Here is a 23,277-nt window from a genome sequence, read left to right on the forward strand (position 1 = left end):
AGAAAAACTGTTCCTTTGTGATCAAATTTTAGGTAAAACTAGATCTAATTTTCATTCATTTTTCGAGCATTTTTCCTTTACTTCACCATTTTGCTTTCATTTGATTTTTTTCCGCAACAAGTTTTTTTTTGCTAGATTCCTTATTAAAAATATTTCTCCTGAGTAAGAAAACTTTTTCTTAGTCTTCAAAATTGCGTTCTCAGCAATCTTATATCTTAGGTTTAGAAGATATTATACGAATTCTTGGTATTGCTGTAGTTGGGTCCAGTTCATGGTATCCTCTTCTTTTGCTTTGAACGAAAACTTTTTTCTCAGCATTTAGTTTTTTGAGGTTTAGAAGGTATACGATATACCCGGTTTTGATCATTTTTGTAGAACTCTCTCTCTCTCTCTCTGTTTTATCAGAAAATTCGGAATCAATGAATTGCGAGGAGAATTGCTAATTTTAAAGGATACCAAATTTTGAATAAAAAGTAATCTCAATTGTTCGGACATCATGGAGAAACGTGAATTTTTCTTCTTCATCACAGTTATATCCCATGTTCTCAAGTTATTTGGACTCACCATTTTGAAAATAAAATTGAATATTATACTTTTTTGTAATTTTGTGTTAAGAAAAACTATGTTTAGTTTTTCTCGCAAAAGAGAGCCGTTTTTCCATTTTATCAAACAACTGATTTCTAATGACTCTATGATGACCTGACTTTGTTATTTGTTGTCTCGTGGAATTAATTTGGTGCAAAAAACGGAACCTTTACCGTAGGTAGTGTGAGTAAATCAAAAAAATTTGTTGTAAATAAAACTCCTTCTCGCAAAATATTTTTTTCAAGATTTGCCATATATTAATTATTTGTATTTTTTTTTGTTGATTGTACTGTTCTTGTTATAACGAGGTTGTTCCTCAAAAAATATCTGAAACTCTATTTTTGTAGTTTTGCCGTGATTTTGTTTAATTTATTAGATTTTTATTTAAAAAATTTGTGCAAGCTTTGTGGGACCTTCTCGGTGGCGGTCCTTTTTGAGGTGTATACTATGTTCAATCAGAGCTTGCACCCACTTAAAATTTTCTTTATCAATCATTAAATAGATCAAAAGGGGACAAACATTTGCGTTTTAATAACATCTGGTTTCATTAAGTATTAAATTTCAACATTTAAATAAAATCACACATTAGTGTTGAATAGAGATTCGTTGGATCTAATAAATAGTATCTGCCTATTATGATCTTATTTGGTGACAAAATAAAAAGATACTTATTAAAATTTAAAAAATAAATTTTAGAAGCAATTTTTGGATCCTGGACACAAATAGCGATAGGCAAGTTCTTTAATAGCGCCATAACAGGACAAAATTTTTTGAAAACTCTTTTTTAATCGACCGTTATTTTACCATTTTATTTTTGACTTTTGATCATTTTATGGGAAACTGTTAACTAGTTGGCGCCACTAAAAATCAGCAGCATGGGCTATCAAAAACCAAGAACTAACTCACGATACTGAAAAAATTTAGAACTTGTGAAAGCTCAAAACTGCTAGTTTTTTGTAAATTTTTAAGATTGTAAAATCGGCAATGTTTTAGAACTTTTTAGTGTAAATGTGCATCAAATGCAGCTAAGTGATACTGAGAAGAGGCAGTGTCTGAAGATTAATCTAACCGGCCAGGCAGAACGGTAATATCTGATTTGGGTTTCAACTAACAGTCATATTATCAAGCTCTGGACGTTTCCTGCAAAAATTATAGCAGACCGAAGGATTACTGAAATCTTACAAACTTCAGTTCCAGATCCGACAGTTTATTATAGGAAGTTTCTAACTTCAATCAAAGTTACGGTTCTTTGAATTGACGGAGCAACAAATTGTCTTGGCGAGATTATTTGTCACTTGGATTTAGTGAAGAACCAGGCCAAGCTTAAAAAACTTGCTTTGAAGATTGGGTTGTGCTGAGACTCTTGAGCAGCAGCAACATTTTTTCCACGAAACCGGAGAAAAAGCAACAGCGAACAAAAATCAATACACTTATGTATGCCAGGAAGAAACCTTTACGATGGCTGAAAAGAGCCCCTATATGTCTTCGGTTGGTTGATCGACATCTCGCCGATGTGAAACCACCTTGCCGAGAACAAAGTATTGTAGGCAGAAAGAGCTTATCGTTGCTTCTTCGAGACATAGGACGAATTGAAAAAGAACAGACAACCAAGGCGGCTCTTGAACTCAAAATATTTGGAAAATTTTGATTCCCACACTGAGCGAATAATGGGCGAAAAAAACATTGACTGGACTGTTTGAACACTGGCTAATCATCCAAAAGGTACTCTAAGACTCTAAGACTTCTCGAATTGACAAAAGATTCGCGCTTCAATTCACACGGCGGCGTCAGTTGTGAAAAAAAGTTGAAATGAGAAAATCTGAGTGACTCCCTTAAGCAAACATTGCGTAACCAATTGGAACAGTTCATTAAGAAACGAGAAAAAGTTAATCAAATTTTGAAGCCAAATTTCGAGGTTGAATTGTTCACGATCTTCAGGGACAACAGAAGCAGCTGCCAAGACCTCTTGAAACAGTACTGCTAAAGAACAGCTAGTGGAAATCAGACAATTTTAGTATCATCATTCTCTGCAAATGATAATGTACTGAACGAAATCTGAGATGAGACAGCAACTGGAGTGTCAGTCATTGTATAAATTAACGTTGAGGTCTCTCCCAGGCATTCTGCTACACACCGAAGCAGAAGAGAACCCAATATCTTCCAATCGCGTTCATCGAGAATGCAAGAGATCAATGAAATGAAGCTTAAAACTTGAAAGCTATGAAAGAAACAGAGCAATGACTGCAAAAATGACTGATTGAGTTAGAACAGTAGCATGAAGAAATAAAACAAGGTCAGCAAAAGGAAAAATTACAACTACAACAAGAAGAGCGTTTAACTATGCCTGCTATAGCATGACTAGAACTCAAAATTAAACGGAATAAAGCTGAAGCCGATGAAATACAAAGGCGCCTAGAGTTTGAACTGAGCAAAGGAAGAAGCCTAAGAGCATTTGTACTGCAGTCCGATGCATAAAAATGTTGGATCCAAAAAAAACCCAGTTGGAACGACAGACTGGTTAATATCAGTTGCCTGGCAGCCACCATTCGCAGATTGTGTGGTCGACCCTCCAAAGACGGTCACACAGAACCGACAAGACGAATTCTTCAGCGCCCTGCCAAAACTAACCCGCGGTTCCAACTGGGGATTAGAAATTTCTCTGCACGCTCAGGAAACCAGGAATTCCTGAGTAATTTATGGTGACAATACCACAAACACACTTGCCGAAAAACAACGTTCCAACAGCAAGGTAATTCAGAAGTCAAAATCAGACAGAGAAGTCAAAGTTCCAAGCTCAATTCTGGCAACAGGTCGATAGAGACTTGAAACCAACCGAAGTTTAGCCAAACCACTCCACATTTTGTTTATTAACCTAGTGGCGTTTTAAGACGATTACCAGTTCTCAAGTTATCGGAGTACTCAGGGAATTACTTACAGTAACCAGAATAGGCAGCACTCTTTAGTGTAAATGCGCATGAAAAGCAGCTAGGCGATACTGAGAAGAAGCAGCATCTGAAGTTTAGTTTCGACAGTCAGACAGAGCGGTAATATTTGATTTGGGGGTCAACTCACAGTCGAATTATCGAGTTCGGGATGTTTCGTTCAAAAAAGTATAGAAGACCGAGTGTCGTAGTCTGGACTTAAGTTAGGAAGGTATACATTCATACCAAATTTTAACACAACAACAGTAAACGTTTTGACTTGCCTTGGATTTTATCACGAACTGAAAATGGGAGTGTTCTAAGATTAGCAACCAGAAAACTTTCCCCTCAGTTAAAAGTGCAATGGTTAAAACACAAACAGAATCATCAGCTACTGGTGACAAATCTGATCGTATATAAAGATTGGCGCAGCAACAGTTTATAAACACGAAGGCATTCTAATTCAGACCAATTCTAAATTCCAAAGCAGTGGAAAAACAAACCAAGTACATATACATCAAACATTGAAGACTCTATAAAAACCAGAAAATCGAGAATGCCAATTCAAAGAGGGGACAACCCGCTAGCTGAGCTGTATTTGGTAATAAATTTGATAATAATAAATTTAAATACAAAAAATGAGCGGATGACAGGAACTTGGACAAAAATTTCAGCGTGTGTTAAGATTGTCTGGGACCTGGTTATCGTTCAAAGTATTGCAGTAATAGAACTTGCAAATTGTCCCATTTTGACAGACGACACAATAAACTAATGCACTGTGATCTCTCAAGCAAGGAGGCTACAACGAGTGCCCCAAATGCTACAACTACAGTAGCGATGAACATCACACAAGGAGGTCCCCTGTGGTGGGATCAAACTGGTGAATGGCAATCTCAGCCTAAATGCGCTAGCAATGTGCGATACAGGACCCTTATTGCTTTTGTACATAAATCAATTGTATCTACACTAACTCTACAAAGCCGAATGCATCCCTGTCCGGAGCAGCAACTCATGGCTCACAAGATCTCATTAATCAAATGGTGCTCATAGCGACTTCGGCTTGCGAGAAGCCTGGACCATTGACTAAAGCGCACCTTTTTTAAAAGAAAAATTGAGATTGTTTTTACCAGATTGTAGATCTAAAAAGTTTGAGAGACCACTACCCACATTTGAGCATGTTGCCAAATCAGAAATACAAACTAAATGAAGTCCAGGTTATTCTTAGCCAAGATTGTTACGACATAACTCACCCATTAGAACTCAAGAAGTCTGACAATAAAACTGCACCATTGCAAGTAAAATCCAAGATAGGCCTTTGGGGGATTTTCCACCAGTGTAGCGAACAGATGACATAGAAGGTGTTGGATTCAGAAGAAACACAGTTAGAACGGCTTACTGGATAATCTCAGTTGCTTAGCAGTCTGGTCCCAGCCAGTCACCAGCCAAAGATTGTGTGGTCGGCCCTCTAAAAAATGTGGCACAGGTCGGACAGGACGAATGTTTCAGCGCCTTCCCCAAATTACCGCGCTGTTCCCACAGAGGGTTGTCTTGGGCACCTTCTGGGTGCACCTTCTGGGCCCCCAGAAGGTGCCCAAGACAACCTTCTAACAGCAACGAATGGCAGATGTCAAAAAACAGACAGAGTAGTCAGAGTCCCAAGCACAGTTCTCTCAACAGGTCGATGGAGACTCGAAACCAACCAAAGTTTAGCCAAACCACTCCACATATTTTTTATTAGCCAGGTGGCGGTCCAAGGCGAGTACCTAAAATCAAGTTGTTTAAGTACTCTGGAAACTACTCGAAGTGACCCAAAAGGACAGAATTTTTTAGTGTAAATGTGCATCAAAGAAGCTTAGCGATACTGAGAAGAATCAGTATCTGAAGATTAGCCTCAACGGTCAGGCAGAGTGGTAAAATCTGATTCGGGCTTGAGGTCACAGTCATATTATCGAGCTCGGGACGTTTTTCTGCAAAAACAGACAGAGAGTCGTAGGCAAAACTCAATTTAGGAGGATATACAATTATACAAAATTTTTACACAACAACTCCGATGGCACTGTTGGTTTTGCAAACGTCGTCACTAAAACAGTAAATGTTTTTACCTGGCTTGGATTTCAGCATGAACTAGTGTTCTGAGATCAGCAACCAGAAAACTTTCCCGCCAGTTAAAAGAGCAATGGCTAAAATGCATACAGAATAATCAGCTATTGTCGGCAAATTTGATTGTATACAAAGGTCGGTTGGGATAAACAGCTTATGAAAACGTAGGTATGACGTAAGTTCCAAAGCAGTGAAAAAACAATCCAATGCATATGCATCAAACGCTGAAGACAGCATAAAAACCAGAAAATTCTGAATGTCCGTTCAGAGAGAGGACAGCACGCAATATGTATTTGCTAGGAGCTTAAATAGAAAATATCTGACTAGATGACAAGAGCATGTGCAAAAAATCAGATTGTGTTTCGATTGTCTGGGACCTGGTCATTGGCCAAAAGATTTCAATAGTAGAACTTGCACTGTGTCCAATTTTAACAGACGACACCACAAACTTATGCACTGTAACCTCTCAAAAAAGGAGGCTACAACGAGTGCCCGAGATGCTATAACTGCAGTGGCAAAAAACATCACACAAGGAGAAATCCCTGTGGTGCGATTATACTGGTGAATTGCGATCACAGCCTACGTTTGCTAGCATGGTGTGATTAAGACTCCTTAATGTTTTTCGTAGATAAATCAATCGGATCTCCCACAATGCATCAAAATCCAAAAAACAGGAACTCATGGGTCACATGGTCTCAAGACAGAAATAGTGATCATAGCAGTCTCAGCCTAGAAGAAGTCTGGACCTTTGACAACAGTGCATATTTGATTTTTTGAAAAATTGAAGTTGTCTCACTTGATTGTAGATATAGGAGGTTTTAAAGATCGCTGCCCACATTTGAGCAAATTGCCAAATCAGAACTTCAACCTAAATGAAGTTCAAGTTGTTCTAAGACAAGAGTATTACGACATATATCTCCCATTAGAATTCAAGAAGTCAGACAATAAAACTAGGGGTTTTCTACATGCGTAGCAAGTCACAACTCTTGCTACAACAGTACCCTCAGTTGCAGAAGACAGATTAGCAAGCCAGTTGAGTAATTGGTGAAGCTTTAAAACCTGCCCTTCAAACTGTGATGTCGCCGGTCATTTGAAAGACAAACAGAGAGCAATCAGGACAATGCAGCAAGCAACTGCAGTAACTGGTGACAGATATAGAGTTGGTTTTATGTGGCAAGAAGACGAAGTGAAGATACAAAACAAATTCTACCTTTCTGTTGGGGGAACCTGAAGTCACTAGAGCGACGCCTAGAGAAACATGATGAGCTACAAAAAGTTATCAGGAAACCCCTTAGATCGATGTCAAAACAGGATTTGTTCGGAAAGTTGAAAAAGTTGAACTAAACAAAACCACAGACAAGATTCAATGGTATTTGCCTCATCATCCTGCCATCGACCCCCTCATAGTGTTTCGTGGAATTGAGTAGAAAGTTGCAGCAAAAATAAGTCACAAAATTGTCCTATACTTTGTCTCAGCAGTGCTCAACCTACTTGGGGTATGTTCACCCTTCACGGTAGGTATGCGGTTTCCATTTGGAAGCATTTGAGCGGCAATAGGACAAGCATGGAACAAAAACCATTCACCAGAGTTCTCGAAAAAATTATCGATTGTTGTATTTATCGAAAGTTATCGAAAAAACAATTCCTACAGATGTGGGCACTAGGGAATGTTCGTCGAGAGCCTAATGGAATCCGCGTGTTAAACTTCGGCCAAAACCGTGGTGCCAAGAGTGCAAATTTGAAGTTGAGCAACCTACCAGTACTATAGCCACAGAAACTCAAATAGGCCGACCGTTTGAACGGCGACAATACAGTACAATCAATCCGATGCGAAACTTCATTGCCTTTTACCTGAGGTTCGTTACAAAGCAGACTGGACCGCTCAAAGATGATGAAATCCAACAAGCACATTTTTTTCTGTGAAGTTTTCTGTTTGTAAGTCGATAACAAACAGCAAAGAAACCTTAAACATTTAACATCGTCAATCTGTCACCATTCAGAGAAAAAATTAGAACATTTCATTTGAAAAGTCGACTCAAAAATTCGAATCTTCATTACAACGCCAAGCAACCAATATTATAGACAGCAAATTATCAATAGTGCAGAGTGAAAATTTGCACCAAAGGCGCGGAGTATGTGAGAATTATTCTGGATAATTCGGTAGCAAAATTTTTTAAAGAAAATCAAATCAAGATGGCAAATCTTGGCACAGGAACGCCAAACCAGTTTGTCCAGCGTTGGCAGACGTAAGCGAGAGCAAATCGACGAACATGCGTTCCCCTTCACCATTACCAGAAGCGGACTAATTCTGATCTGTGTTGTCGAATCTCCGCAACATTCAGTGAAGGTATGCTGTTGTCTTTTCACTTTTCTGCCAACCACTGTGAAACGCATTGAATTATCACAGTAACTAGACGCCGAGTCATTTCTAGCAGCAGTGGCGAGATACATCGGGAGAGTTGGCTACCTAATCTCCATCATCATTGATAATAGAACGAATAACGTTGGAGCAACCAATGACACATTAGCATTCATGGACGCTTGGGAGAAAGCTAGGATTGAAAGTGATCAAGCACAGACAAAACTTGTTTCGAAATTTAACCAGCCCTGAGTTCCACATTTTGCTGGAGCCTAGGAGAGACTGGTTCAATGTTGCAAGAAAGTAATTATTGTAATCTTAGACAATCTAAGACTCACAGTCGATGTACTCAGCGCAACATTGTGACTTGTAGATTAAACTATTAACGCAAGACCCCTAACAGCCGTAAGCGAAGGTCCTGATAATTTGACAGTTTTCACGCCAAATCACGTTGGCTTTACAAGCCTTCAAGGACTTGTGTGATTAAGACTCCTTAATGTTTTTCGTAGATAAATCAATCGGATCTCCCACAAAGCATCAAAAAGCCAAAAAACAGGAACTCATGGGTCACATGGTCTCAATGCAGAAATAGTGATCATAGCAGTATCAGCCTAGAAGACGCCTGGACCTTTGCCAACAGTGCATATTTGATTTTTTGATAAATTGAAGTTGTCTCACTTGATTGTAGATCTAAAAGATTTAAAAGATCGCTGCCCACATTTGAGCAAATTGCCAAATCAGACTTTCAACTTAAATGAAATTCAAATTATTCTAAGACAAGAGTGTTACGAGATATATCTCCCATTAGAATTCAAGAAGTCAGACAATAAAACTGCACCTTTGGCAGTAAAATCTAAGATGGGCCTTAAGGGGTTTTCTACAAGCGTAGCAAGTCACAACTCTTGCTACAACAGTATCCTCAGTTGCAGAAGACAGCTTAGCAAGCCAGTTGAGTAATTGGTGAAGCTTCAAAACCTGCCCTTCAAACTGTGATGTCGCCGGTCATTTGAAAGACAAACAGAGAGCAATCAGGACAATGCAGCAAGCAACTGCAGTAACTGGTGACAGATATAGAGTTGGTTTTATGTGGCAAGAAGACGAAGTGAAGATACAAAACAAATTCTACCTTTCTGTTGGGGGAACTTGAAGTCACTAGAGCGACGCCTAGAGAAACATGATGAGCTACAAAAAAGTTATCAGGAAACACCTTAGATCGATGTCAAAACTGTATTTGTTCGGAAAGTTGAAAAAGTTGAACTAAACAAAACCACAGACAAGATGACAAGATTCAATGGTCCTTGCCACACATCGACCCCCATAAAATTGAGAAAGCCAAAACAGTGTGCTAGCAAAACATCTAAGTGTGGCACTCAATGAATTACTTCTGTCTGGACCCGACCTGTTGCGAAGTCAGGTCAGAATTTTTATGCTTACTTGCCGTTTATATATTTTACTGTCTGCTTGCCGCAAACAACAAATAACATTTTCAACCAACACGGAAGCGTTGTTTCTTCAAATTGCTGTCCCAAGCGATGACAACGGATGCGTTCAATATCTCTGGCGAGATGATGCAGAGCTGAAGATAGACCTATACGAGTTCACGCGACACTTTTTTGGGTCTGAGAGCTCGCCAACACGTGCAAATTAGTTTTGCGTCAATTTGCGAAAGCTAGCGCGATGAACAATGAGCCCCTTGTCGAAAATGTCCAATAAAAAATCTTCATGGACAATTTCCCTAAGTCAGAACCTCACAAAATGCAAATGTAATCCAGCAAAAAGTTCAAAAGATCCTCAGCAAAGTTGGATTCAGTTTGAGGAAACGTATAACGAGTGACAAAGAAATCAAGTCACAGAGAGACGCAGAAGCGGGCAGATCAATGCAAATTGTGAAAAATTTTAATGCCAAAAGACATGAATAATCTATCCTTGGACTAAATTTGAATGTAGAAACGGACCCCCTCATAGTGTTTCGTGGAATTGAGTAGAAAGTTGCAGCAAAAAAGTCACAAAATTGTCCTATACTTTGTCTCAGCAGTGCTCAAGCTACTTGTGGTATGTTCACCCTTCAAGGTAGGTATGCGGTTTCCATTTGGAAGCATTTGAGCGGCAATAGGACAAGCATGGAACAAAAACCATTCACCAGAGTTCTCGAAAAAATTATCGATTCTTATATTTATCGAAAGTTATCGAAAAAACAAATCCTACAGATGTGGGCACTAGGGAATGTCCGTCGAGGCCCTAATGGAATCCGCGTGTTAAACTTCGGCCAAAACCGTGGTGCCATGAGAGCAAATTTGCAGTTGAGCAAGCTACCAGTACTATAGCCACAGAAACTCAAATAGGCCGACCATTTGAACGGGGACAATACAGTACAATCAACCCGATGAGAAACTTCATTGCCTTTTACCTGAGGTTCGTTACAAAGCAGACTAGACCGCTCAAAGAAGATGAAATCCAACAAGCACAACTTTTTCTGTGAAGTTTTCTGTTTGTAAGTCAATAACAAACAGCAAAGAAACCTAGAACGTTTAACATCGTCAATCTGTCACCATTCAGAGAAAAAATTAGAACTTTTGATTTGAGAAGTCGACTCAAAAGTTCGAATCTTAATTACAACGCCAAGCAACCAATGTTATAGACAGCAAATCATCCATAGCGCGTGGTCAAAATTTGCACGAAAGGCGCAGAGTATGTGAGAATTATTCTGGATAATTGGGTAGCAAAATTTTTTAAAGAAAATCAAATCAAGATGGCATATCTTGGCACAGGAACGCCAAACCAGTTTGTCCAGCGTTGGCAGACTTAATCGAGAGCAAATCGACGAACATGCGTTCCCCTTCACCATTACCAGAAGTGGACTAATTCTGATCTTTGTTGTCAAATTTCCACGACATTCAGTGAAGGGATGCTGTTGTCTTTTCACTTTTCTACCAACCACTGTGAAACGCATTGAATTATCACAGTAACTAGACGCCGAGTCATTTCTAGCAGCAGTGGCGAGATACATCGCGAGACTTGGCTACCTAATCTCCATCATCATTGATAATAGAACGAATAACGTTGGAGCAGCCAATGACATATTAGCATTCATGGACGCTTGGGAGAAAGCTAGGATTGAAAGTGATCAAGCACAGACAAAAATTGTTTCGAAATTTAACCCGCCCTGAGTTCCACATTTTGCTGGAGCCTAGGAGAGACTGGTTCAATGTTGCAAGAAAGTAATTATTGTAATCTTAGACAATCTAGGACTCACCGTCGATGTACTCAGCGCAACATTGTGACTTGTAGATTAAACTATTAACGCAAGACCCCTAACAGCCGTAAGAGAAGGTCCTGATAATTTGACAGTTTTCACGCCAAATCACGTTGGCTTTACAAGCCTTCAAGGACTTGTGTGATTAAGACTCCTTAATGTTTTTCGTAGATAAATCAATCGGATCTCCCACAAAGCATCAAAAAGCCAAAAAACAGGAACTCATGGGTCACATGGTCTCAAGGCAGAAATAGTGATCATAGCGGTATCAGCCTAGAAGACGCCTGGACCTTTGCCGACAGTGCATATTTGATTTTTTGATAAATTGAAGTTGTCTCACTTGATTGTAGATCTAAGAGATTTAAAAGACCGCTGCCCACATTTGAGCAAAAGGCCAAATCAGAATTTCAACCTAAATGAAGTTCAAGTTATTCTAAGACAAGAGTGTTACGACATATATCTCCCATTAGAATTCAAGAAGTCAGACAAAAAAACTGCACCTTTGGCAGTAAAATCTAAAGTCGAAAGTTATGGTCGGCTGTCCATGGAGCCAACGAACAAGATTACATCATATCCGCAAGTGTGGCTACTAGCATTATATGGTGTAAAGTGCATATTTCAACGGAATTTGATTTTTACTGAACTGTAATTGTTTACCTGTTGTATCATCAGTGATTTAAAACCCGAGGAATCTGTTTCCAAGAATAGTTGGCTCTCATTTGACTGCAATTTGACTCTTAATCACCTTTTTCCTTTGTCAAATTTAAGTCATACAAGACTGTTGTAATCGGTAAAGCATTCTAAGTAATTTGAGTTGTTTGATCAGAAGCTAAAAACCCTGCTAATAATGACTGAAGTCCTACAAATTTCAGTACGAGATCGGAAACCGTTTATCACTCAGCTTATTCTTAACTTCAGTCAAATCAAAACAAATATAAATTTACAAACGTTTAAAACAACCGAGCGACTAATTGTATCAATTGGATTTAGTGAAGATCCATACCGGCGCAGAGCTCGAAAACAAGGCTTGAGGAATGGGTTTTGCTGCAATTCTTGAGCAGCCGCAACATAACCTTTTGTTTGTTACCACTGGAAGTTACAATAGAAAGAGTATAACCGTGTCTCCAAACGGCGTCTCCTGATTTGAAACATTTTATGCTTGACATGGGAACAAATTGCCCTATATCATTTTTATTAATTTTGATATCTACTTATTTTCAGTCAATATGACCAATCACAAGACTTGGACTCAACAAAAACAAAGAAGATTGCTTTTTTAATCAAAGTCCTTGATTTAAAAAGTCGCACTTCTTGCTCTTCGCTCCAACTTGGACCCGATATACACTATTGCAGCGATGTTTAATAAGTTCTCGAAAATTTTTTCTTTCAAACTTGTAAGGCATTACATAACGGGAAAGCGTATCAAAGTATTTTAAAACTCATTTTGTGTAAAGTAACAGACAACAAACCAATATATTTAAATCAAGATTTTTGGGCTCATCGGGTAACTTAGTATGCTAAAATATATCTGCAAAAGTCGTTTTTGTTTAGGAGGAGCGTTCTGGATTACGGGAAGGAAAATTAATCGTTTTGCTACGTCATAATTTTTGTGTACTTTACCTAGTGTTTGAAAGCCAGAAATTTCGTGAGAGTGCACAATAATTTTGTATAGCAAAATTGTACAAAACGTTCTGCTATCTTGTCTACAATTGTTTCAAATCGACAAAAAATCTATTAAAAATGAATGAATCTTGAGGGTCCAAAAATATACAAATCTACCTGAAATTGTGGTTAATAAAACTAGACGAATAATATAAATAGAAGCAATTTTAATTTAAAGCTAGAAAGGTGGACTGACAAATAGCAAAACTGCTAAAGACGAGCAATTTCAACCATGGAGTGCCTTGGGGGCACTAAAGGATATTAAATACATTGCAAAAATAAATAAAAGTAGTTTTAAAAAAAGATCAGTTTCAATTCAACTTGTGTAACATGTGCAAGCGTTTGCCTATCGCTAACTGTTCCCTTTTTTCTGTATTGACGAGATTAGAGGGGCACGTAGAAACACAATTCACACGCAATTTTTTCTCGTTTGAATATGGGTGGAAAAAATATGTAGTAAATCAACTTATATAAATTGTAAATTACCCCCAGGCTTGACCTGGATGTGTGAAATTGGATCAACGTTAGAGCGTGTGCTTTCTCACTTATAACTCTTGGAGTCATTCTGAAGCCCCTTCACTAAAGTTAGGTTTCACCAAGGAGACATGTACAAAATTGTGAGTGTTCTATTCCAAGCAATTTGCTGAGAATATCTGCAGGCATGTTTCCTGTTGTCAAATAGGACACTCATAGTTTCTAGTTCTCTACCAGATAATAAAAGTACAACTTCATGGCAAAGTGTTCAGTTTTTCCATGATGCATAGATTGCTTACTTGGGCCTGATTGTTGAAAAATTTTTTCAGAGATAATATACAGAAATATCCTAAATCCTCTTAGATTCCACTTAGGTCGATGGTTTCTCTGCTGGCTCCGACAACAGAGTTAAACTTGTCTTTTTAACAGTCTTTTGGATCTTACAACCCCAACCTATTGTTCCAGAGGCCTTACCTAACCTGAAACAAAAACTTGAAGTATTCCTATTCTCTATATTCACTGCCCAATCAGCATCAGGAAAATTAAACAAATCCAGAACCTGAGCCTTACGAAAGTTAAAGTTTTATCAATTGTTCCTTTTAAGTATCTGAGAGCACGCTTAATCGCTTTCCAGTGAATTTTTCCGAGATTTCTTTCAAAGGATTATACAGAATTAAAGACAAAACACATATCGGGTCTACTCGATTGAGCTAAATAGTTAAGACATCCTATCAAACTTCGGATGTTAGTTTTTCTCATTCTAAGTTGCTGCTGACTCCCCTCCTGAGGACAGTCCTTTGTTGAAAATTTGTAATTTTCCTCCAATGGTGTACCAACTGGATTGCAGTCGTTCATTTTGTAGGTTGTAAAACATTTTTTTATGTATTTATTTTGGCTAGTTTTAATTTCCCGTCAATTCCTTCCAATTTTTTTTGCCAAGAACCACGTCAAATCTGAGAAATCACAATTTTTAAATATCTTGGCAATTTCGGTATGAAACCCAGCACAAAAACTTTTAGACAGCCAACAAAAAAAGAAATTTTTTCCTGTTTTTTTTGTAACAAATATTCGTCAAGATGAGTTAACAAAACTTAGGTTAATGAAGAAAGCTTTCAAAGTCAAAAACCATTTTCTACCGTTTCAAGTCATACAAAATCCTTTTCAATTTACAAATACAGGTTCAAAACCATTTTCAACTAAAATTCAAAACTTTCAGGTTGATTAATAACTACATTTTCGTCAATTGGTGCTTTCAAATAAGGATTTTTTGCAAAAATTTGTTTTATTTGATAATTGGGAGAAAAAGCCAGACTCATCAAAATTATAATGAATGAATGTCTGGTTGTAGGGGAGTCAGTTTCATAAAAATCTTTTCCCAAAACTCGAATAACACTTTTTGCACCAGAACAAGCTTTTTAGCAACATGTTTCACTTCACCATTACGACCAAAATTCAAGACAAAATTCCATCTACTTCCGATAGTTTTTCATTAATTTTCGCTAAGGACCAAACATTGTTTTCAACCAAAGAGTCTCATTCATTCTTGATTGCAATTTGGCTTTTGTAAAGCCCCTTTATCGACATTTTTGGAATTGAAGGACCGATAGCGAGTTGACTGAAAAACTTCATTTGAATTGTTGTTATTTTCTTCAACTAATACTTGTGTTGTCTTATCTCTGAGGTAGCATTCGTTTTTACTGAATCTTAGGTGTCTCGACTTTTAATTTTGATTTCTCCATCTTTGTTTTCGAACCCAATTAAATAGCAGTTACTATTATCAGAGCTTCCAAAAAAATTCCTATTTTGAGGTTTGAACTAATTTTTCGCAATTTTGACAAACGATAAACTAGTTCTTCATTCCTCATTATTTCAAAAGATGTTTTTCTCTAGAAATGAATGCAAAAGATCTTTGGCGTAAAAAACCAGGTTCAAAACATATGCTCAATATTTTTTGTCCAAGCAAGCGTCATTCAAGAAACAGCGAACCATAGCAACAGAATTTCGCATTTTATGTGGAATTTGTGAAGCATAGTTTTAAACATGATTTGCTTGTTTCCCACAATAGCAAATCAACTCACTTGAAATGTATCCTGCCTGGTTTTCCAATATCAGAAAAAAATTTTCAATATCAGTTTAAAAAATTTTTAAACTTATCGAAGACCTGATTTCTTCCTTTCATGATGTTAACTTTTGAGAAATGACTGAAACTATCTACAAATCCATTGGCACACCAATTGCCGTCAACAGCTTTGGGAGAATTTTTTTCTAATCCTTCTGTATGCACAATGTCCAAAATTTCGTTCGCTCTTGTGATGCAATCCTTGATAACCAGCTGATTTTTCGAATTATTCAACTCACAGATTTGACAATACTCACTTTTGAATCACCTATTTCCATGACCTCAACAAAATCTGGCAAGATTTTCAAATGAAAAAAAAAATATTATGTCCCATCTTTGCATGTCATTTTTGTAAACAGTCAACGTTAAATCAATTTTCATTGGAAAAAGGAAAAGTTTTTGACACAAACAAACCCTTCGCATCTTCAAAAGAAAACGAGACTATATTAGAATCGAGTTCACGTTTTTTACCGAAATATACATCAACACCCACTTCTCCAAATTTGCAACCGAAAATAGGTTTTTTGAGAACAAATCAGGTGCGAATAAAGTATCTTTCAAAATAAATTTTCAGTTCTAGGTTAGCAAAAGCACTTTTCTCTTTAGTCTTGTAGTTTGTAGTTTGTCGCTTTAATCATGTAGTCAATGATAAAGTCTTGATGTTTAACACAATTCTCACTCGAGGAAAACCTAAAACTGTGCTCTTCCTGGTCTTCGGAAACTAAATTTTGACTTTCTTTCAAATTATTTTTGCTCAATATTTTGCTCAATTTTCAATGCGTGGGATTCAATTTTTTTGTTAGTGAAGCCATTTTCGGCTATATATCCAACTTTTGCACATAAAACATGCTGTTTTTCATTTAGATCCTTTTTTGTTAGTTGTCTGTACTTGCAAAATTTTGCAAAATGCCCGTTCTTGTTACAATTAAAATAAGTTCGATCATTGGCAAAAAAATGGATTCTGATTTCTTTGTGTTTCTGTCGTTGCGTTTCTCACTTTCAAAATTCTCACAATTAAATCTCATTTAATTTTATCCAAGGTTTTATTTTAAATTAAATTTATTTCTTAAATTTAATAATCTTAAATTTATTTTACCAGAGTAAAAAAGCTTTCAAATTCACGAGGAAGTCCCTTAAAAAGCATCTAGACAAACATTTGTGCACTTTTTAACTCTTTGACTCATCGACTTCGGAAAGGTTTGACTGCATGTTTTTGGCTATAGTAATATGGTCCACTATATTACTGTTACTTTATTTTATCAAATTTGTTATAACAGAAATAAGTTTTGTAAACACGGTCTCTCAAAACTTTTGAATCTCTCACACACAACATTCCAAGCTTCAGACTATCTTCCTCTATAAGATTGGAAAGATACAACTGACATTTTTGTCGAGGCATTGGACAAAATCATTCCATATGGCCTTCTGTTTTCATCAAAAATCTATCCATTTCTTATCGGCTTCGTCAATTTGCTCCTCCGAGGATTTTCCCTTCCGTGTAGGTATAAACTTCTTATATCCTACAATCCTACAATGCAATCAAAAGTTTTTATTCAGCTTCAAAACATACATTCGTGCCTCAAACTAAAACAAATTAATAATCATTTTGCTCATCATGTTTAAGGTGGTGAGTTCTTATTATGTGTCAATAACAATTTGAACTTAATATTTAAACGTTCAACAAAGTGAAATAAAAATATAGAAATCTTTCTCAAAATTTAGAAATCTTTCAAACAAAGTTTTTTTTTGTTAAAGCACGAGTGATTTTCATACACCCGTAACCAAGTTATGACGCGCGCTGAAATCTTCAACATTATGGATATCAAACATCAAGTTAATTCAACGAAAAAAAAATTTCAAAGTTTAATTCCCCTTCTCTCGTGCAATGTCTTCTTCTCTCTCTCATTCTATCTCTCTTCCTTTTCTACTCTTCTCGTTGTCTCTCTCTCTCTCTCTCTCTCTCTCTCTCTCTCTCTCTCTCTTTCTTTATCTCTGATAAATACTCTTTTTTTTACTAGGGTTCTCTCATTCACTGTCACTCCTTCAAGCAGGCCAACATTTTCTTTCACTCCTTCAAGCAGGCCAACATTTTCTTATGTTTCGCGTGTCAGTTATCTGGGCCCATAACCTATTGACGAGGTTTTGGTTAGAGGGGCACGCAGAAATACGCAGCAGTTTGTTAATTCAATTTTCTATCGTTTGATTATGGGTGGCAAATATATGAAGTAAATCCGCTTATATAAAGAGTATAAATTACACGCAAAAGCTTGATCTGGATACGTGACATTAGCTCGAAGTTAGCGCATGGGTTTTCTCATATTTCGGAAGTCATGCTTTGGAGAAATTCGATTAATAAATTATAACTTCACTTTGCTATTCAAGTTTTTTGCACCTTTTTACAATTCAACTTTCTTATCAATAGAGTAATTATGATTCTTAGTTAAGAAAAAAGATAATCCTGGAGACAAGTCTCCTCATTTTTTTTTAAAAAGGTCAAAACACGAAAAAAGACTACAAACATAGGGCGTCGCTGTAAATTGAGTTGCTGTTGATTCTAACACTTTTGTAGAACAGCCTTTATAATTAGAAAAATATGAAATTGAAGAGATCAGAAGCACTTGCTTCCTACATGTTCATCAAATCAGTCTTCAGAAATTTTCTCTTGCTGCTGCGTTGACTAACGCTTTGCTTGAACAACTTTCATTAATTGTTTGTTTTCTCATACATATAACATCGTTACAACATGATAAAGTGGCGTATATTTTATCAATACCTACCAACGTATTTAAAGCGAAAGTTTATATCCGATTAGTTACTACATGGCCTATTGTTTCATAGTTTTAGATAAGCGCGTCAGTTTTTTTGTAATGAGCGTCGGGTTGAATATAGTTATACAGAAAATATGTTGTTCAGCAGCTTACTTACTATCTCAACGCTTATGAAGTTAAATTTGAACGCAAAAGCTATCTAAGACATTTGAACTCAACTTAAAGCCAGGTTGCTGAAAAATGAATAGCTGGTCTGATAACAATTGTTCAGTATGTAGTACGGTCTCAGCAAAGCTTTTGAATGGCTGAGCAACTCATATGAAGTCCGCTGAAACTTTTATAACAAAATCTGTAGAAAGAACACATAAAAATAGTTCAATCCTTCAAAGTGTGGTTACCAGTTCACCAAGTTGTGAAGAAATTGTTGTTGATTATATATGAATTGAGCAATTATAAATAAACTGATTTTTAGTCATTTATTCATTGTTTAGCAGCCAAGTTATAATATATCATTTCTTGCCAATTTAAAGTTATAAAGAACAACTTAATGGCTGCATCAAAGAGTGGTTGGAGGTTGAGTAACATTGATGAATGGAGTCCAACTTCGAAAACAAGGAACTGGCTTCTCATTTCGGGTGCCAACAACCCGTCAAAAAGATTCATTGCATCAGATAGAGGAGAGCGTTCGTTTCCCAATGCAACATCAGGAAGCTTTCTGAGAGGAATTTCGCTCGATCTTCACAACATGGAGAGGGCAGTCGATGCTGACTTGCATAACACTATCAAGGACTTGCAGATGAGAAAATCGGAGGCCATTGGTCACATTCGCAAGTTCTTTGAGCATTGCAAAGCGAATGATTTCAAACCTATGCTCTACTACACTGGTTATGGTGAGAGTAACACAGGTAACTGGTGCTTCAGGGACGGCATCCTCAGTCTCAGAGACATTCTGAACCTCATTCCTGTGGGCATGGAGAACCCTACTATTCTTTGTGATACTTGCTACAGTGATAGATGGGCCATTGCTTGCGCTGAACTTCAGAGGGAAGGCCTGAATTGCTTGGCGGCTTGTGGGCCTGATGAGACGGCTAAGGACAGTGGTTTGTTTTTTTTCCATCTTCCGGGCAGACTTTTGGACAGCTAAACAACCAAGTTTTTGCTGGACCGGTGTGCTAACTGAGAACACTATTGTTCACTCTGAATGAATGCAAATGTTAGGCTTAGAGCATATCAAGTCTGAAATAAAGCGTTCATAATGAGTTCTTTCAGTACTGTATAAAAAGTGCCCTCCATCCACTTAACAAAAAAATATCTCGAAAACACCGTCTTGAGGCCAATTTGAAAAAATAAAATTTAAGACGGAAACAGTCTAGATGAAAGATTTTCCGTCTTTTTTTTCTTAAAATTGGCCTAAAAACACTTTTTTTATTAGGTAACCACAAAGCACTTTTCTACACTACTCTACATTTAACAACAAATAATGATGAAAAAAACTTTTTTACCATTGTTTCCATAACGCATAAAATTTGGATAACCTAAGCCAACAAAAAAATTAAATAATGCAAAAAGAATTTCGTTGAAACAAAAAACTAGTTCTCAATAATGTGTATAAAACTACCCTCCAAAACAGAAGAAAGATTGATAAAAATAATTGAAATTTTCAAATAGAAATATTAAAACTTTACTAATTTTCTTTAGAAAAATTGAACTATCAGCTTTTACAAACTCTAATTCAAATAAAATGTACATAACCACCTCCAGAACTTTGGAAAAGGGTTTTTAAATAATATAAAAAAAGATGCAACTAACATAAAACTTAACTGAACCATAACAATATTTTTACCTTTATCATCGATTAGACCTATGGCTATCTTATACATTTTTTTTATTAAGATATTTTTATTAAGATGGTTTACCATGTAACAGGACAGTTTATTTTAGAAACAAATTATTAAGAAGAATCATAATTTGTAAGAGTTCATACAATCATCAAAATACTTTTCACTGTCGCCTTAAAAACAGTATCATCAAATCTTCTATCTATAATTTGTTCGCCTTCTCTAGGTACATCATCTATAATATATCCAGATTGATAATCACTATAGTCTTTACCTTTATTATCTTATTTATTCATAGTTTCCAGAGTTTGTTTTTTTCGAACCTTTGTCGTTTAGTTAATTATTCACCATTCAGTTTGATAATTGAGTCATATTTTAAATGTTCGATTGGATGCTCGCTCGGATTTTTGTTATTATCAACGAAATTGCCACTATGTCACTATGTGGATACGCGAAACCATTTCGCTAATTAACCAAGCTACTTCGTACGTTAGTGAAACTGCTTCGCAGAAAATCATTACTCTCATTATAATTATTATAAGTATAATTATAATTATTGTAATTATCACTATCATTATAATTGTAATTATCATCGGTGAAACTTTTACGTGGATTATCATTGACTCTATCTGCAAAGCAGGTTTGGGAATCCGCGATAAACAGGGCATCCATCTTGCTTTAAGTAATTCATTTGTTAGCACTTCCTAAGGTATATTACTTTTTTTAAGCTCGAGGAATTTATTGAAACGGAACTTTCATTCTTAGTTTTAAATATCACATTTTTCTTTCTTTATCATTATCTGACATCTCATCTTTTAAACTAAGAAATTACATATCTGTTGAACCAATCTTTGAATCATATACAATATATCTATCTCTGGAATTCCATATTGATGATTATAATAGTTAACGCGCAGATTATCCGTTGTTTAACGGAAATTATGTTTACAATTATAAGTTTGTTTGAAATTTCTGATTTGGTGAGATGCATTAGAAGTTGTCATATAAATTGTATCTGCATTGGCTCTTGCCATAATAACTATTTAGGCTGTTTTGTGACACATTACTATCATTGGAATATTATAATGTCTACCTTATTTGAAATAATAGGGTAAAATTTTCCTGTTAATCTTATCTCCCATGTCATCGAGTGCAATTACACAATTCCCGAATACGGACATATTTTTCAATGATTTATTCAATGTTAAACATAGTATATTTCCAAAATATCCATTCATTTTCATTTTAATAGAATATAACTTTAGCCCTGTCCTCATTTTCTTCATATAGTTTTTAAATACTGTCTAACAAAATAGCTCTGGTGTGTAGTGGTGACTTTTCATACGTAAACTCTATTAACTTTTAATGGTCTTGGCCTTGAAATCTGTCAGCTAGATTTTTTTTTGTTCACTTGGTATGAAATCATATAATATACAAATAATATAAACATTAAAACAACAGTTTTACTTGTATTTTTCATTTTATACGTATCTAAAAAGATTACTCTAACCTTTAAACAATTTTATAATAAGTATAATTTTGAAAATAAAGCCATGAGTATTATTTCCAGTGGAAATAGTAATGCGAGATCAGTCACCAAAAACTATAAAGAATGACAAGCATAATATAATTATCAAATTACACCAAACTGATGGTACTCATTGGATTTTAGTTATAAAAAGAGAGAAGACTAAGACTTAATACTTTGATAATTTTGGAGAAAAAAACACCACAAACATTTTTACAACATGTTAAAATATGATACATCTTTTTGATGGTGGATTTAAGATTACCAGTGCACTTAATGTTCTAATTATCCAAGGTGAAAATCTTGAGATATTTTTTGAATGTCATTGCTTATGTTGTTTTAGTATTAGTATTGGTGATAGTAGTGTCTATGGTAATGGTGATGATAATAGTACGGATAACATCATTAGTAATAGTAATGATAATAACTATAGTAATGGTAATAGTAACCGTAATACTAATGGTAATTGTAATGGTAATATGAAAGATCAATAATCATTATTAGCAGATGCAGATTCGTTTTTTGATCCAATGTTTCCAGCAAAGTTTAGATATAATATATCGGCATCTAGTGAATGTGGTAAAACAAACCTATTCAAAAATCTAATTTTAAAAATAAAAATTTTGATAGATTATTTATCATTGGACCTACTGGTGATTTATATGAAGATATTGACAGTATTAACGATGAAACAGATGTTGAGTATATTAAAAAATAATAAAACATTTAACTTCACTCGATGAACTATACAAAGGTTTAAAAAACTTTTGTGGAGTACGTTTGTTGGGGTAAAGAAAATAAGTGTGATATGGTTTAACTCAATCAAAATCATTTTCATTAGACAGAGAAAATGTAAGAAAAATTTGTAATACTTTTAAAGTAATTGAACAGAGAGGTAATGTATTGCAACCATTATATAGAAACTCCTTTAGTGAATGTGAATTTAGTTATAAAGATTTTCCTCAATTATGTACTAAAGTATGGAGAAAGCCCTATAAGTACATTTTTATTGATAAATCCAGAATAATATATACGACTGGTGTACCAAGAATTAAACGGGAAAGGAAAATTTTATAGTTAAAACCAAGTCTATATCCACAATTAGACTATATCCACAATTAGTTCTTAGTCTATATCTATATATAATTCAAGACTAAGTCTATGTCTATGATTAGGTCTTATTCTTAGTATATATCGTAGTCTAAGACTATGACTAAGTATAAATTTCCCAGTCAAAGATTATGGCTAAGAAATTGACCGATTACATATATCTGAACCTAAGACTATGACTAAGACATAGACTAAGACTAAATCTATGTCATCTGTTTAAACTAAGTGTAAATTTAAATTCAAGACATCATCATTAACATAAATTGATCTACCATGTCCATCTCTTATATGAAACTCGATATATTCTATTGCTTCCTCGGTAACATTTTGAGATAGTACAATAATAAGTCTAATTTTTATCATATAACCTGGTGGTTCTAATAGAATTAAAATATGTAGTATGTCAGTAACAGTACCACTATCTTTAACACCAGAGATCATATTGCAGCGAATTTTAATAGTACTAAAAACCATAATATAATTAATTTTTTGAGATATGTATTTACCCATTTTATATATCGTTTTCCTAAATCCTAGTAATGATGCTTTGTTGACCCATA

General features: G+C 35.7%; 2 protein-coding genes across 3 annotated transcripts in view; one reads left to right on the plus strand and one right to left on the minus strand.

The window, feature by feature from the left end:
- Positions 1–23,277, minus strand: part of LOC142343819 (uncharacterized) — a 275,679-nt gene that overhangs the window by 97,540 nt on the left and 154,862 nt on the right. The gene's annotated exons all lie outside the window — the stretch shown is intronic.
- LOC142343877 (uncharacterized) overlaps positions 18,530–23,277 on the plus strand; it is a 50,310-nt gene continuing 45,562 nt past the window's right edge. The window contains exon 1 of the mRNA XM_075395256.1: positions 18,530–19,341. Within this exon, the coding sequence (XP_075251371.1) occupies positions 18,789–19,341 (553 nt within the window). The 5' untranslated portion in view covers positions 18,530–18,788. The remainder of the gene's footprint in view (positions 19,342–23,277) is intronic.

Source organism: Convolutriloba macropyga, chromosome 1, assembly GCF_964194025.1.
Source record: "Convolutriloba macropyga chromosome 1, txConMacr16.3, whole genome shotgun sequence".
In the NCBI taxonomy this organism is placed as follows: domain Eukaryota; kingdom Metazoa; phylum Xenacoelomorpha; order Acoela; family Convolutidae; genus Convolutriloba; species Convolutriloba macropyga.